This window comes from Lupinus angustifolius, chromosome LG17 (assembly GCF_001865875.1).
Source record: "Lupinus angustifolius cultivar Tanjil chromosome LG17, LupAngTanjil_v1.0, whole genome shotgun sequence".
Taxonomy (NCBI): domain Eukaryota; kingdom Viridiplantae; phylum Streptophyta; class Magnoliopsida; order Fabales; family Fabaceae; genus Lupinus; species Lupinus angustifolius.
In genome coordinates, this window is record NC_032025.1 from 1291601 (window position 1) to 1308749 (window position 17149).

The window sequence follows — 17149 nt, forward strand, 5'->3', positions numbered from 1 at the left end:
TTCTAGTGTCTTAAAATTGTGCTTAGCAACACAAGTTAGAAATCTCAATATTGTTCATAGGTGTAAGTTCATGTTTATGTAGTTGTGGCGTTTATCTAAATGAATGATATTATGTTCTCAAACTTATACTCACCAATCTACACATTTTTTTTGAAATCTAAATTATAAATAAAAAATTCCCTAATAGCATGCAATTTGAGATGAACAATAATGATATCATGAACTAAGTATCATTACTAGCGCCAATTATATTGCCTTTTTTGCTCCATTCAGCATAAGTTGTTCATCCTATATTCCTATTCATTTTCATTGCCATTGTTGAGTTTTCTCTCCATCACCCTCTTCATATTATATTAAGTTTTCTTTAAAACAAACGTTTATTTTTTTAAAGAATTTACTTTTCATATTTTGGCATTTATTTGATTTGGATTGTAAGAAAAAATGTTTCCTTACAAATAGCTTATTGGTGGAGCAAAATCTTGTAGCTTTTTCTATGAATGTTTTTAAGAAATAGGAGAGTACTAAGTACCCATTACCTATTTTTTTCAGACAACATTATCCTTACAATTTTAATCAAAAATGGATCATTCTCTTTATTTAATTTCTATATTTATTTCAAATTGTTTTCTTTCTTCTATTTCTATCACTCTTAAAATAGCCAAATCAAATTTTGATATAATGGGGTTTAATTTGGAGATGTTTGGAAAAATCAATGGGGACAAGCCAATTTGTGGAAGTATCATATGCATTGTCAAGTTATAATCTTAAGTGCTATTGTTAGCTGTTGCTAACCAGTAGATAAAATAAATATTATTGATAAAATTTGAAGCAATTTACTTTTAACAATGGGATTAGTTGTTAATTATTTAACATGTTTAAAAAAACTTTGTTTGCTTAACGTGTTTATTTTTAAAATGTTTTATGTAGTTTATGATTGTATCATATATAGAGAAACGACCTTGCAATGTTAACTTAACATTACTTTTTAAATAACATTTGTTTTAAAAACTCATAACGAAAGTCAAAATATATTTTAATTTTAGGTACATTGTTTTGCTAAAAAGGTTTCTACAAAATCATTTGTTTTTTTCAAAACTCAAACAAACGGGCTCTTAGTTCTTTAGTAACTAGTATTGATAACTAATATATTTCGCATACTTATATTCATGATTCATAATGTTCATATTCATATGATGATATTTCATGATACATCATATATATAAAATATTTGCATAGTCAATGCAAGGGGTCAAGGTTATCATACAAAATCTTATCATGCTATAACATTTTACCAAATAACTCAGATTGTAAAAAACAAATACACGTATGTTTGATAACAATGTCCATTTTTTTTATATTGTTTGTTGGAATAAACATGGGGTTCAGTAATACCTTAAATGGAACCATAAATGTTATACTAAAAATGTCTGAAAATGTAAGGAGACAAGTCCTAATCAAGGATGCATAAGGTTGCTTTCAGAATTTGGATTTGAAATAGATTGAGCAAACAAAATTATGAAAGACGTTCCAACCACCCTTGTCAACTTCAATTAACGAAATACTAGTGAAGTGGACGCGAAGAAAAGAAAGTTATGTAATTCTACTATGTTTCTTTTCAAGTTATTTAATTATTACACCACCAATAGCCATTACTAAATCACAATTGAAACTAGTAGTAGTACCCTCTTGTATTAAATGGTGATGCCATTGCATTTAGATATTCACTCTCACATTTCATAACAACATTATTATCATTGTATTATTATATAGTTTACATGGATAAGGAAGAAGGTGGATTCAAAATCATGGAACGCATAGAGATTGATACTAGTGCCCCATTCAAGTCTGTTAAAGAAGCAGTGATGTTGTTCGGAGAAAGAGTATTGGTTGGAGAAATTTATGCCAACAAGCTCAATCAGGTTCTCCCATTTATCTTTCTACATGTATTCAACTATTAATGTTATTTTCTCTGTAGTACAGATTTAAGTCATTGATTTTTACGGTAAATCAATATTGGATGACGTGCTGACAGTGTAAAAAAAAATTACATTAACGGTGCATATATTTTAAACTCTAACGTGGTAAGAGTTGTATATACTATCAGTTCATCATTCACCATTCGTTTTCAATAATTATTAATTATTCAAAAAAAATACAAACAAATTATGAATGATATACTGAATATATATCAATCTTTACACTAATAGATATTACACTTGGAACTTATATCCAAAATAAAGTAATTAGTTAATTTTCTTCTTATTTTGTATGTCAAATGATTAAGATGAGAGTTATAGCAAGTGAAACTGGGAATGCACAATCTAGAGTTGGAGCATTGGAAAGTGAGCTAGAAGAAACAAAGCAGAGTCTTCAGAAAGCTATAGAAGAATCTAACTTCATGGCTCAATATGTAAAGTCCTTAAAGAAGGAACTGGAGCAGACAAAGAAAGAACTAGAGGACACAAAAGTAAGAGAAATAATATTGCTGCAACGAAGGGATCATAATCCAGAGATTGAAAACTTAAAGTTCACTGCAAATTCAACCAATGTGGAGATGAAAACATTACAAAGTGATGATGAGGCAATAGAGTTTCAAAAAAGAAGATATGTGAAATTTGCTAGTCCTCATGCATTAGCTCAAGTTATTCCTAACAAAGAAGAAATGTTAGAGAGGCCTCCTTCAGTTAATAAGGGTAAAAAGAAGCAACTAATGCCTTTGATAGCAAGGCTTTTCTCTAAGAAAAGGGGAAGCCATGAAGTTGACTCTCCTACGTCCTAAAGGTTTGTTTGAGAGTTAAATTTTCGAGGGAAAGAGAAAGCTTGAGAGTCATCTCACAAGTATATTTCATGGATCACAAGTTTTCTTATTCCCTCCAAAAATCAACTCACAAACAGACCTTAAGAGTTTTTCTCAACTTATAGTTGGCTAATAACATGGTTCAATATCTATCAATATTTCCTTATGTGTTCTCATTTTCTGATTATTAATAGTTACCCAGTTATTCAACTTGTCCCCTCTCAATTTTGTAAATTTGTAACTCGTATTTGCTTAATGTGCTGGGTCAACTTGGACTTTGCTTAGGAGAAGAAGAGTTTTTGGAATTGTATGAAATTCAACTAGAGACAATAAAGTGTTTTTTTGTGTATACTGTACCATTTGAAACTTTTCTTCTTCCAACTCAAGAGCTTTGATAGAGGATAATGTGTTACAAAATGTTTTTATATCAAAAAGTGATATGTGTCATGATTTGATTGAGTAACAAAATGCCCTAAAGTCAGACAAAGCCATATGCATGTAGATATGTTTCAATAAGATGATGGTGATTATAAGCTTTTTGAATACAAAATAAACCTTATCCAAACACAATTATATAAATATATATAAGGTTAGGAGCATATCACCATCTAAGTAACATAAATGAATGCCACTAGTTACTATACCCTTTCTTCTACAAGGAGGGTCTTTAAAGTTAGGATCACGCATACAAACATAGCTATTCACCACTGATCTTCTTAGTTCAAACCAGAAAGAGGAAGCCCCAAAAAAATATTCACAGAAAGATCATGTAGCCTCATAGCCAGAGAGTGGTTTTTGTTGCTGAGGCAACCCTTCCACCAAACTTAATTGTCTTCGCAGTTTAACAATGTGAGCTTGTACCTATGGCATTGCAAAAGACAGACATCACATAAATCCACACCAATTTTATGAAAATTAAAATAATACATAAGGCATTGGTAAAAGATTAAAAAATGTTTCAAACAGAAGACAGGTTCACATGTGCAACAGGAGTAGTTAACTTAGTGTTGACTCTATGAACCCAAAACAGTGAAAACAAAGAAATTGTTGGCAAAAAACACAAACTTTACTAACAAATTATTGGTCTAATGGTGTAAGGTCAAGCTAGATCCTCAGGATGACTAAAAGGTCAAGAATTTGATTCATATGAGCAACACTTGTTGAGAAGGGCAGCCACGCATCCTGAAATGAATTATTCCTTACCCACGGGGTGAGGTGATACCTTTGGTAATGCCAAAAAAACAAGAACTATTACTCTAATAGGTTTCATCATCCAATAAAACATAAAGTCCACCTAGACTGCCATAAAAAAAATGCAGACAAAACAAAATAGCACGTTACCAAGTCCAAAATGTTTTTCATTTGTGAAAAAATGGTATTGATCAGTTGCTTATCAGGAATGGATAAGGAGATTGATTGTACTTATTTTCATTTTCAGACTTTAATCCCTATGACTACATAAAACAATGTCGCTTCAAGGGAGAAAAGGAAGTTGTAAGGTCAAAACTAGGGAAGAATCCACAAAGGATTGGAAGGTGGGGATCAAATTAAAAAGAGAATAGCTCAATGCACGAGGCACATGCTTAGTGGGATCTAGAGAGAATAAATGTATGCAATCTTACCCCACAAGTGGAGAGGTTGTTTCCACATTTGAACTCGTAACCTCATGGTCTACCAACAACCTTACCACATGTGAAATGCTCATCTATGTAAGTAGTTTTACAAAACATATATAAAAGGAAGAAAAATATGCAAAAGTATATATATGTTCAGTAAATATTTAATAAAAAATACATTTATTAAGAATTACTTCCGTCTATATAACTAATTACACAAAATATATACAAGATATGTCGCTAGCTCATTAGCTATTGAGTCTTAAAAAAGGAATCATGGGAAAACTGAAGCCTTAAAAAGTTAACTAACCATGCTTAAAAAAATTTGTTTCCTTCAACTGTTGGCTAACGTATGTATGAAATTTGGCCTGTATCCGTCTTTGGGTCCTTATGGTGTTATACTCCAATAAATATATAACATATATATTAGTTGTTATATGTTTTATGTTTTCATTGATAAACTATTACCTATGTTATGTCCTTACAGGAAAGTGGCATAACAAACATATGTCACCTAATTTTTGTCCAAGTTGTAAAGCCACCCAAACAAAATTAATTCAAAATAAATGCCATTAGTAAATTCATAGCAAAAAACTGCCTAGTTATATAAAATGCGGATAAAGAACAAAACAACAATAACCTGCTGGCGTGCTGCTGCAAGTTTCAAGAGCTCATCAGCCTCTGAGAAGTTCAAGAACCACTGATTTAGAGGATTATCTTTGGTGTCACCTCTTTCCTTGTCATTCATAGTATCAATTGGCACTGCATTGGTCAAAATAAAGGGGCAATATAAATGAGTCATTCTGGAGAAAAGGAGAAAAGAAAAGGAGGAACATTTGGAGGAACTTACTGGGGCTAGGTAAATTCAAACCAGCAGGCAGCCTAGGCACAATAACAGCAGGATGATTCAACACACGTGCGAGAAAACCATCGGAGGGCTCAGGAAAAACAATCTCATTGTAAGATTCAACAACAACAGGTTTCTTTGTTGATTGAGGACCAGATTCATCTTCCGGATATAACTTCAAATGGTGATACCTGCATGGACAAAGTTCAGTCCAAAGTAACACTTATGGAGCGTTTGAATGAACTTAAAACGAACCAATTCGGGCTTATCTTATCATATAAACACTTAAACAGGTGTTTGGAAGAGCTAATGAAAATAGCATATGACCTTCATACGAGCTCTTTTTATCTTATTTTAAAAACTTATGGGAAGGTCATAAACACTCATATGTATCAAGCATTTATCGAAAATTGTCAAGTAACTGGACAAGAATCTGAAACTCACAAATCCAACTGTTTATCACAGGCATCATTCTGGAGAAAGAGAGTGATGTGTATTTCAAATTCACCCCAACCGCATTCTGATAATTCAAACGGGGGTGACTCAATAACTCTAGTGGGGTTATTGAAACTAGGATGCAACTGAAACACAACCTTCTTTATCACCGCCCCGAGATCTTCATTCGAAGCTCCACGTACATACACTGTCCACTTGTGTGATTGAGACCTGCTAGCATCAAATGATTTGAGGCAATTAACAAATACAATGCCCCGAAAAACGAAAAAGGGGCAGCATTAAAGATAGAACTTACTCACTGGCCTTCCTACCCAGATAGAATGCAATAGTCCCATACACTATTGGGACACAAATTTCAACATCTTTAAGTCTCTTGTTCACATTCTGAACCAAAAATGAAATCTTTGTGAATAAACTCATGTTCCGAATTACACCAATACAAACAAGAAAAATTCAAAGCTAAGAAGTAAGAAACGAAACCCATAAAATAAAGACGCAAAGCAACAAGGTAACATAATTAGGGTTGGAGTTTTTGCTAATCAAAGCTAAGAAGTAAGAACCCTAAAAAACTCACCTTTTTTTCGGTATCATCAGAGGGTATTGAAATTTTGAGTCGAGCAGGCTTAGTGGCAGAGGCGCCATCATCGGAGAGATTTTCACCTTGTCTTTTGGAAGGTAACAGGTGAGAGTGAGACATTTGAATCCCAAATTGAAACACAGAAATCAAAGATTTGGGGTTTAGGGTTTTAGGGGGGATTTTGGGCACTGTCAGTGCCTGATTCAAGAGAATGCTTTGGTTTGGTTTTTCTCTCTCTCTCTGAGTTTGGACTATTTTGTTACTTTCGTTCTTGATGTGGATTTGTACTTGAATTCCTTAATTTAAAATTTCATTTTAATCCATCAATTTAAAAAATGTCTACCATCTTCATCCATGGGTCTGGTGACCATTACTATGAATAATGATGCTTCTGAAGAGGTAAGTGATTGTTTTTACTCGTATTTTTAATATCAAAAAAATGTGATTTCATAGTAAGTAAAAAGATAAAAGTGTAATTACATATTGATTTTTATGTGTTATTATGTGGCATTTGTCTCTTCATTAATGAAGAGTATTCTCACTTCTTTACTCCTTGGTTACTTATGTCACAGGTGGACATTGTGTTGATGTCCATGTGAATAAAAATGTGTAAATTGCACTTTTGTCCATTCACTTCACTCCTCTATTGCAATTGTTCACATGCTTAAATCATGTCTAATATTGGGTTCAAATCTTGGAGAAAGGTTTAAGAATTTAGATTTAATTTTAATTAAATAAATATTTCTTTTTTGGTAGAAAATAAATAAATATTTACTTCTAGTATTGAAGAGTCTACTTCTAGATATGAGTTTTATACCAATAAGTCTTCGCAAAACAATCATTCAACATTCCAAAACCTACCTTGAGACTTGCATGCATTTTGCCATTAAATCTAGGTTGATTGCTAGCTTTCGTACTGGTTACCCACTAAAAGTCTTCCACATTAATGAATTTTGTTGATCATGTAATCACCCCATTGATCAGATAGAGTTCTTCACATGACTACACCTTCCATGATCCTCCTCATAAAATTGACTTAGTCTGGCTACAAAGTCTTTTGATATTATGGGTGAGCATGGGTCGGGTTGGGACGAGTTAAGGCTTGTCCTTACCCGACCTTAAATGTTAGATGATTCATTTTTTGAACTCGTACACAATTTTAGATCTGAAACTAATATGACCTTAATATATCGATCGGGTCACTATTTAAACTGTAATCTGACCCCAGATCTGATTAAATATAATGCATATTAATTTTAGATAAAGTATTCTCAATATTATTTATTATTATTAATATGTAATTTGACATATAAAATGATTAATATATATATTATTAATCATGTATATATTATGAAAAAATAGAGAAATAATGAAATTTTCGACCAAAAATTTGTCATTAATTTTTACATATTTGAATAGAGACACATACAAACATAATGAATGAGTGATCATGAGACAAGTCGAGTCATGTTTAATCCCTACCCGACCCTAAATATTAATTGGATCTGACTTTTGAATTCGAACCTGACCATGTACCCGATGAAACTCAACTCTATTTAGATCCGATCATGATTGGTCTATAATAGATGAGTGGGGTAGGGTCAAATCCTGCATGACATGTCCCCTTGGTGTAGGAGAGTTCGATCTTGATGAACCATGGTTTTTCCGGTCTTCTCTAATTAGGGCACACAGAAGTTTGATCCTAAGACATTAGGAATCTATTTATGGAGGTCATCATTGACCCCATAATTTCCTCGTGTGTTACATGAAACACATGTTTTGGGTGAAATGTTACTTCCCCATATTTGCCTAATGAGTTTCCTTGTTGTTCGTTGATTTCTAAGGTTGGTAGTAGTGTTGTGAAACTCGAGCCGGACGTCAAACCGGCAGAGGTTCCGTATTAGGTTTAACCGATTTAAACGGTTAAACCGTCCGGTCTGACCGGATGATTTCGTACATAATTAATAATTTTTATTTATAAATATATAGTTATATATCAATGTAAAACTTTATATAATTAATAATTATGTATAATTATATTGAAATAATACCTCTTTATCTTTTTTTGGACCGTAGTAAAACAAAATATTAGAACATTGTCCCATTTTTTTATTTTTAAGTGAGCCGTCCGGTTTACTTCCCGTGTTAATCCGGTTTAACCGGGTTTAACATGGTCGGACTGGATTTTTTCCGGTTCAAAGCGATCCAACTCTCATTCGGTTAAGACGGAAAACCAAAGCCGTTTTCAAGTCCGGTCAGCGATCAGACCGGTCGGACCGTCCGGTCCGGTCCGGTTCCAACAACACTGCTTGGTAGTTTAATAAACAAAATCCCACAAGGAATCATTTGATTAGTCCAACAAGATTCAAACCTTAATCTTATGCATCCTTGAAAGATGACATCAAGTCAAAATAGGTCTCTCCAAATTAGTTATTTTGTTAATAATATTCTTTTGAATTTCCATCATATTTCGATAGATATATTGTTTAAATATGAAAACTACATTTTAAAATTTAAAATAAAAATTAACTTGAAGGATAAAATATATTAATCCCACAAATCATAGAGCTATTTGATTCCTTATGTTACAAGAATTGATTGATTATGGAAATAAGCTGAAAGGTTACTTAATTTATATTTCCAATACTTTTATAATTTTTCAACAATTGGATGATATGACAAATACATATACATATTGAAAGAATATATTTTCTCAATTTACTTAATTTATAACATGTTCTCCATTTTATTCTAAATTTCTTGTCTCACTCTCTTATTCAATGGTGATTAATTTCTAACCAAAAATTATTTTTTATTAAAGTAAATAAATGGAGAGAAACCATATTAAGACATTTGTAATAAAATATTTATATCAGTGTAAAGATTTCTACCCATGCCATGATTAAGTTGTGTTGGTTCAAGTGGTATATGTGATTCCCCTTGAGCAAAACTCGAGTTTTGTAGATAAAAAAATAACCTCATATACCTACAAATAATTACCTCCCAGTGCGAGAATACATGAGAAACTAATGAAAAATAAAAAGAGAGAGAAGCAAAGAAGAAAAGGGAAAGCAAATTGAGGTTTTGGTGTAAAAAGGAGGTTAAGAAGACGATTCTATATACTCAGATCCATAACCTTCATTCTATTCATCCAAAATCCTCACTTTTCAATCCTACCAGGTACTCCCCTTTACTTCTTATTTCATTATATTCTTATATTCTACAATCTTCTTTCTCTATCAATCATCATTTTTGTCAATTTTCAATCTCCCCTGTTTTTATCTATTATCTACCTTTGTAGGATTTCAGTTTCAATTTTTTCAATTTGATCATGGACTAGTGACCAAAAAAAGCAATTTTGATTTTTGGGAATCTCAGCAATTTTGAATTCTAGCATTTCCATGCATTCGTGACTTAATTAGGTTTTGTGGGCTGCTTTGTTTTTTCAGAAACATGGAAGTTTTTTTTGTTTTTCCTATTCATGGTAGTTTATTTGTGCAAATAAGCTTTAGATACACTGGATTAACTCATTTTCTTTGTCTTTCTTTTTTTCTTTCTATTAGCACCTAGTTGCAATAAGGATACACATATATATGTACTAAAGAAATATCTCACACTATTCTATTATTTATCTTTTTTTATGATATGTTTTAGATACTTCTTCATAGGACAACATGCAACTTAAATGGACAACAATTGTTCTCTTTTATTTCGATCGCGTGCATCTTTTGTAAATTGTGATGATGTATGTATGAAAAATGATAAACACCTATTAAGTAGCGGCAGACCATTGATAGAACCGTGAGGAGCAGTGTCATCCCAAAAAAACATTTAAGATATTTTTTTATTGAATGACACCCTCAATTCAAACTACGTCGTATTGCTTTATTTACAAAACCGCAATTTTGTTATTCCATTCCTTCCGTTGTTCTACTCATTTCGAAAATGTGCCCTGTGCTTGTTATCCTGATACATGTGCTTTGTGATCATGTCTTTTAACTATAGACCTTTATATTATGTTCCAATGTTTCTATACAACATTCCTTGGCAGGGAATGGCAGCAAATGATGATTTTGACATGTCAAATTTGAAGTCTCAACTAAACCAAACACATGAAACAAAGAAGCAGGAGACTGAAAGAAGCTATTCCCAAGTGTGTGTATCGGAAACAAAGCTTCTGGAAGTAAATAATTGCGTACAGGGTTCAGAGGACAGTGCAAAAAAGGAGTTAGAGGGTCTCTGGAGACGAGTCAAGACCACTGCTACATTGTTGACCTACTTAAAATCTAAAGCTAGACTCATGGCTGTTCCGCATCTGGCCCATACATCTTGTGGCATCAAACAATTAGAGGGGGTAGGCCTTGTTGACAAAAACGGGATACCAATATCAGGTTGGTCAAGGAGTGTTGATCTTTCTACATTTGATGACGTAGATGAAGAATCGTGGATAGGAATTTACCATCGGCATGGTTCCTTAGATGAACAGGATGCAGCTTATAATAGTGAAATGCTCAAGTCTGTCCAGATGGTTGCAGATGTGATGGAAGCCCTTGTCAAAAGGGTTTTACTGGCGGAATCAGAAACTGCAATTGAGAAGGAAAAGGTAACTTTAAGTCTGGAAGAACTAATACGGAAGTCTGCTCAGTTAGAGAGTATGTCTAAGAAATTAGAGGGGATGGAGCATTTTGCGTCTAGTACAAGCAGTGTTCTAAATGAGATGCGGCAAAGAGTTGAAGATTTGGTAGAAGAAGCAATCAGACAGAGAGAGAGAGCTTCTGAGAACGAGGAAGAGCTTTGCAGAGTGAAACAGGAATTTCAGTCTCTGAAATCATATGTTAGCAGTCTAACCACAGTAAGAGAAACCTTACTTTCTTCGGAGAAGCAATTTCAAAACATTGAGAGGCTGTGTGAACAGTGAGTATATTTCACTATGATTATATGCATATTCTGTTATTATTACATTTCTTGATAACAATTTTATGTTCTACCCACATCAAGATGCTTGAGCTCAATCATTCAGTGCATTTCTTGCTTCTCTTTTGTGCTTAATGTTGTTTGCTTTAATTTATGTTACTTTATTCTGTACCATCTAGTGATTTTTCTTATATAAGTGTTCTACTTTTGTGAAATATTGTAATCCATTCTGTGGGTGTGGATATGATTTTCTGTATGCATGTGTAGTAATGTGCAGCATTTAGGCTATTATTTTTTGAGGAAAGTTCATATAACGCTGAAATAAACTTGGGACCTCTAGTAATAATAGAGTTAACGGTTCTTAGTTTGGTGGCACTTAACAACCAACCACTTTATAATTTTCTTCATTGCAATTTTATTAACTGTAAGCCTGTAATGCTTTTTTATAATTGAGCTAGTCACAACTATCCCATTTGTTCAGGTTTGTTACAAAAAACAGTAACTTTTATGAGTTTACAATCATCCGGTTTCTGCTTTTATTATAAAAATATCACCTTGTTGGATTCTGGCAACTTGGCATTTTTATGTTTACTTTTCCCACTACTCTCCCTGCAGTATCAAACAAAATGTGTATCGAGGACTCTCTAGTTATTTTGTGAGTGATCACATTACAATTTGAATAGTTCTTGCTTGATTGGCATCGGCTAAATATTTTAAATGCCAGTTTATGTTTGGAATTACTCCTTGTATTTTTATATGATGCTTCAATACTGCCCATTTGCTTGAAATGCTAATTGATGAATGCCTTTGGAAGTGTAGGCAAATGCAGGCATTTTCTAGCCACAAACGCACAAATAGTTTTAAAAATATAAGAAGTGGTATACTGGTTATTATAAAATGGCAATTGAAGCACAGGTCTAACACCTGTTACTGTCATTTCCGTGTTAACACAAGCTTGATGCTCATGTAGAATGTTCATTTTTATCTTGGAATGTATTTGTTTCCTGTCTGATGTTGTTCCATGGCAGGCTACTTGAAAAGACTACTCAATTAGAGGGCGAGAAAATGCAGAAAGAGACTGAAGTTCAGAAGCTTATGGAAGAGAATGTGAGATTGAGTGCTCAACTTGACAAGAAAGAGGCTCAACTTCTGGCATTGAATGAACAGTGCAAGTTAATGGCCTTGAGCGCTTCAAACATGTAAAGATAGACTGCTTTGCGCTTCCTCGCTGGCCACCCGAGGAATCCATGTTAAGCTTCATCCAGAAAAAGCACAGAAGAAGAAAGAAATAAAACTCCATAAACATTGTATAATGCCTTTATTTTCTTGTGCCATTTTTATGTCAAAATTGAACTCAGGAAATACTTGTAGTTGGAGTGCAAACTTGGCGTGCTCTTTCAAAGAAAAAAATGAGGCATGAGGCTGTGTCTCTTTGTTGTAAATGTTGGAGGCTATGTTGCATATAGCTACTTCAAAGAAGCTGAAATTTTGGCTATGTTGCATATAGCTACTTCAAAGAAGCTGGAAACTTTTTACTGTGAATGAATTGTTCTAAAATTTCCGACCAGGAAACTTGTGATTTTTTCATTTTCTACTTCTTAGTCACAATATAATACTGAAACTGAGTCAAGTAATTAGTCTCTCATGATCACATTTCAACTGATTTCCATCTTCAGACATCCAACCTCTTCCAGTTCTAACACTCGTACTTTTATCTTCATGTGTGTATATATATATATATAAGGAGATATCTCTTTACACCCAAGTGAAGTTATATTCAATTTCAGTCATTCATTTTCTTAAATTCAATAAACTAGACGAGTGAGGGAAATAAATAATGAGAGAAAAGAAAGAAAAATCTTAAAAGAGTTACTGTCAGCATATTTTTCACTAGTGATTGTATTACTTTTGTTTGAGAGTCAATAATCGTTAATAAATTAATGATGATTGATTTGCTTACAGTGTAAAAAAACTTACACTGTCAGTGTATATATATTAAATCCAATCTTACAAAAACCTTTAAGTTTCAATCATTTGGTCTGTTGGATTTAAAAAAAGTGAATGATTAAGATTGAATATAACTAGTATAAGTTAACTATTTATATTAACTTTATATTCACATACCCGTAATTTAGATTTTGTCAAAAATATGATATCTTGTATACGTATCTGTACATTATCTTTATTCATGCAACGTAGGTAGAGGCCTTATCAGCCACTCATAATCACATCCTTGGGATCCACTTAGTTGATATTAAAAACTATGGTTTTTATCGTAATCATCCAGCTACTCCTGATGCCACCTTTATATAGTTAAATAAAGACATTCAATGTTTCCCCCTTCTTTGATTGGATATCCCTACAACCAACCATTCCAAGATTTTAGAGGTACTAAAACTTGGTCTCATTGCAGTCTACTTTCTTAACACCAACTTTGTTGATCTTAATCTGTTAAATAATGAGGATCTGGTTCAATCATAACTTTTTAAATAATGAGGATCTGGTTTAATATGGTACTACTAATCACTACAAATGTTTAGACTTAAGTCAGAGACATCTTTCGGTGCTGCATTTAAGAGCAGCTGAAATAAATTGGGGATATGTGGTCCCCATTTCTAACATTACCATATTTTAAGTTCTAAGCCAAAAGCCTGGTTAAATCAATTTTGGCTCCACTCCATACATACTTCAAACTAGTTTATTCAATGTAGCATATTTGTTGTTTCACACTTAATGTCGTTTTATGTATCATGATTTTATAATTGGTTGAAAAAATATTTTGAAGTTAAAATTTAATTTTTAAGTAATTTTTTGACCATTCATAGTTTATAATATATGGAGTGACACTGGTTATGGAATACTATATGCTCTCATTACCTTATTGTTACATTGGGTCATGATATTTCTATGCATTTTGAAGTAATAGTTTAATGATGAGAAAGTTTTTTATTGGATTAGCTTGTCCTTCACAACATCATCTTGTGTGGACTTATAAACTAGTGAACAAGTTTATTCCACACAAAAATATGGTAGTACCCTTCTTTGTTAGTGAGGATCTTTCAAGTAAAAATATCCATTACTTACTAGTGTCATCATTCAATAAGTATTTCAATTTGAGTAACTTTTAAATTATGAGCTGTTAAGTTATTTATATTTATTATATATTTTATCACCTAACCTTATCAAATAATTTTAATTCAATTAACTAATAAGAGGGGTAAATGAAAACATGTATAGAAGATATTGAAATTATAATGATAACTTGATAACCTTAAACACATATAAAATTAAAATAGACCACATAGAATATAAAAATACGCAAGGAACAATTAGTATATTTTGTGGGTATGATTTTACTCTATATGGTTGCAAAGTGATGGGAATGAAGAAAGGTAAAAGAAAATGAGAGCAATAGGAGTAGAAGTCTATATTAGAGAGATATGGAATGATCTTTGTGATGTATATATAGAGATACGGGTAGAAAATTATTGCAAGAATATGATTACCCGTAAGACTAGGAAGTATATCACTGCCTCTGTGAGTTTCTCTAGATAGGGCACACTCCCTTATGAGGTAAGCACTTCAAGATTTTAGAACAGACATATGAAGGATTTGCCTTCAAAATTCACCTATATATGGTTAATCAAACACAAATATATCTGCCCAATCTATTTAAAATACTACTAATGTTTTTCCACTTCAAATTAATACTGTGAATTAATATGTATACACCAATAGTGTAAGTGTTTTTTTACATTGTCAACAAGTTCTTACTATTCATATGTTAGCTACTACTGACTTTCAAATAAAAATATTATAAATTAACAGTGGATAATGCTAACAGTGTAAAAAATTATATTGTCTATACTATTTGTTCTACATTTGATGTTTTTTTAATTTTATGTTTTGTTCGAGATATACATGTGTATTAATAAAAGGTAGAGGAAGATTACTTATATTAAAAAAAGTTTTGATACCTTGAAATTGTGATTTTTTTCTGCTGATCTTTATTAATCATTAAATAAGACACTTATTAATAGAACTACCATAAAAAAGATTAACATTATGACTTTATTTATAGAATGGGGATCAACATCCTATATTTATGTCTTATTAAGTTCTAATCCAATAAAAGTTGACACAAATTTAAAAAGAAAAAAACATAAAAGAATATTTTTATATTATTTGGTGGTATGTAATTGACTTGTGACAAGTGGACCGAAAATTTTGTGGAGAAGTATCCTGGTTCCTATTTATCATAGAAGAAAATATACAGTCAAAATTTGACAAATCATGTTTTTGTGGTAGATGGCATGACAATGTTAATCTATTATTAGTAGGACTGGATGATAAAAAACAAATGAAAATAAAGATAAATTAATTTAAAAAAGTTCATATAAGAATATTTAAAATAAATTTAAATATTTTGGAAATAAATTTAAATATGTGTGTGTGATAGATAGGTAGAGAAAAAGGAAGTAGCAAGCAGTGGGCATGTAAATGCAAATGTGAATATGTGATGATGGTGGTGTCAAAATCAAGCGAATTATGCAATCTGAAAAGTTGAAACGTAGAGACACATTCATGAAGGATTGAATAACATTCAAATGAATAAATATATTGTTTCGTATCAACTTTGAAATAAAGGAGACTGGAACAACAGAATGAATTCAAGGAAAGATTGAATAGTTCCATTCACCCCAGTTTCCCTCATTGGTTCATTTTTATGTAAAGCATGTGCTACTATTTTACCATACAAAACCCTTGCTAACTTTTTTATTTTTTGTGTTATTGCGACTGTAGTTTTTGAATATAATCAGCAAACACATCAAAACCAACATAAATAGGTAAAGACCCAACTCAATATCAATTGTTAGGGTATATTTGGTTGGGGTGAAAAGTGGAGGAAAGAAAGTGGGAGGAATAAAAAGAGATTTTTCCATTGTTTGGTTGCATTGAAAAGAAAGAAAAAAATTGGTGGGATCCATGTATTATGTTTTCTCTCCATTATTGAGAGAAAAACACGTAGAAAAAATTATACCAGAATCGATTGTCTCAAAGTATGTCTTAAACCATATTCCAAACCAATGACGATAAAATAAAAACATAAAAAAATAAGAATTATTTAATTTTTTAATTCACATTGCATGTTTTCATTGGTTTAAGACATGATTTGTAACATACTTTGAGATATCATCTATTTGATAGTACAAAGAAAATGTCATTATTAACAATAATCATATTATTTTCTCTTCACTTTCTTTCTATTTTCTATCATATCAAACAATTAAAAAATCATCACATTTTCTACACATTTTCTTCTCTCAAGTTTTCCTTCCTCAACTTTTCTTCTCTAAACCAAACACATTGTTAGTGTAATCCTATAACAACAGAGAAATCTTCCGAGATCATATATTGTGTTCTTACACTAGTCTGCACTATGGTACATATGTGTAATTGTTTAAATGTGTTCTTACACATTGTTAGTGTAATCCAAATTCATTTCTTGTTTGGAGCTTCCACATTACATCTTTAGGTAGCTTAACATACACCTTCTTCAAATCAATGAAAATGATATGTAAGTCCCTTACGTATTTTTTTATTCATCATCGTAGCAAGACTATAGTCTCTGTGATTAATCTCTTTGATATAAAATCAAATTGTTTTCTCAGCTATACATATGCGTATCCTTATAACGATGTTATTGGAAGGGACAAACACACTCCAAAATTAGCGATTAATTCGTTAAACAAGATTCGAAGAAATACTTTTGGTAGTTGATAGAACCAAAAAAATTTATAATATTACTTGTAGTTTATAAAGTTTTGAATGTCTTCCTTATTTTTACAAATAAAGATTAAATGATCTATAATAGATAATATACTCACAATTAAAACTTTAAAACAACAAACTCATTCATATATATATATATATTAAGACAT

General features: G+C 31.9%; 3 protein-coding genes across 5 annotated transcripts; 2 read left to right on the top strand and 1 right to left on the bottom strand.

Moving 5' to 3' along the window:
• On the top strand, positions 1689 to 3146 carry LOC109330699 (WEB family protein At3g51220-like). Of its 2 annotated transcripts, none has more exons than XM_019564967.1 (3): positions 1689 to 1919; positions 2285 to 2772; positions 2896 to 3146. In XM_019564967.1, exons 1-3 carry the CDS (start codon positions 1776 to 1778, stop codon positions 2900 to 2902), a joined length of 639 nt encoding a protein of 212 aa, XP_019420512.1. In that variant the 5' UTR covers positions 1689 to 1775; the 3' UTR covers positions 2903 to 3146. The 2 variants fall into 2 exon arrangements, with proteins under 2 accessions (XP_019420512.1, XP_019420513.1); XM_019564968.1 differs by having other exon boundaries at positions 1690 to 1919; positions 2285 to 2781; positions 2904 to 3146.
• On the bottom strand, positions 3379 to 6553 carry LOC109330462 (transcription initiation factor TFIID subunit 14b-like). The gene is made up of 6 exons (XM_019564642.1): positions 6291 to 6553; positions 6012 to 6100; positions 5705 to 5926; positions 5264 to 5451; positions 5054 to 5175; positions 3379 to 3658 (listed from the first exon to the last, which is right to left on the bottom strand). The coding sequence occupies exons 1-6, from the start codon at positions 6411 to 6413 to the stop codon at positions 3563 to 3565; spliced, it is 840 nt and encodes a 279-aa protein (XP_019420187.1). The 5' UTR covers positions 6414 to 6553; the 3' UTR covers positions 3379 to 3562.
• LOC109331811 lies at positions 9332 to 12649 on the top strand. Of its 2 annotated transcripts, none has more exons than XM_019566542.1 (3): positions 9332 to 9473; positions 10345 to 11207; positions 12236 to 12649. In XM_019566542.1, exons 2-3 carry the CDS (start codon positions 10348 to 10350, stop codon positions 12408 to 12410), a joined length of 1035 nt encoding a protein of 344 aa, XP_019422087.1. In that variant the 5' UTR covers positions 9332 to 9473; positions 10345 to 10347; the 3' UTR covers positions 12411 to 12649. The 2 variants fall into 2 exon arrangements, with proteins under 2 accessions (XP_019422087.1, XP_019422088.1); XM_019566543.1 differs by lacking the exon at positions 12236 to 12649 and adding an exon at positions 12027 to 12192.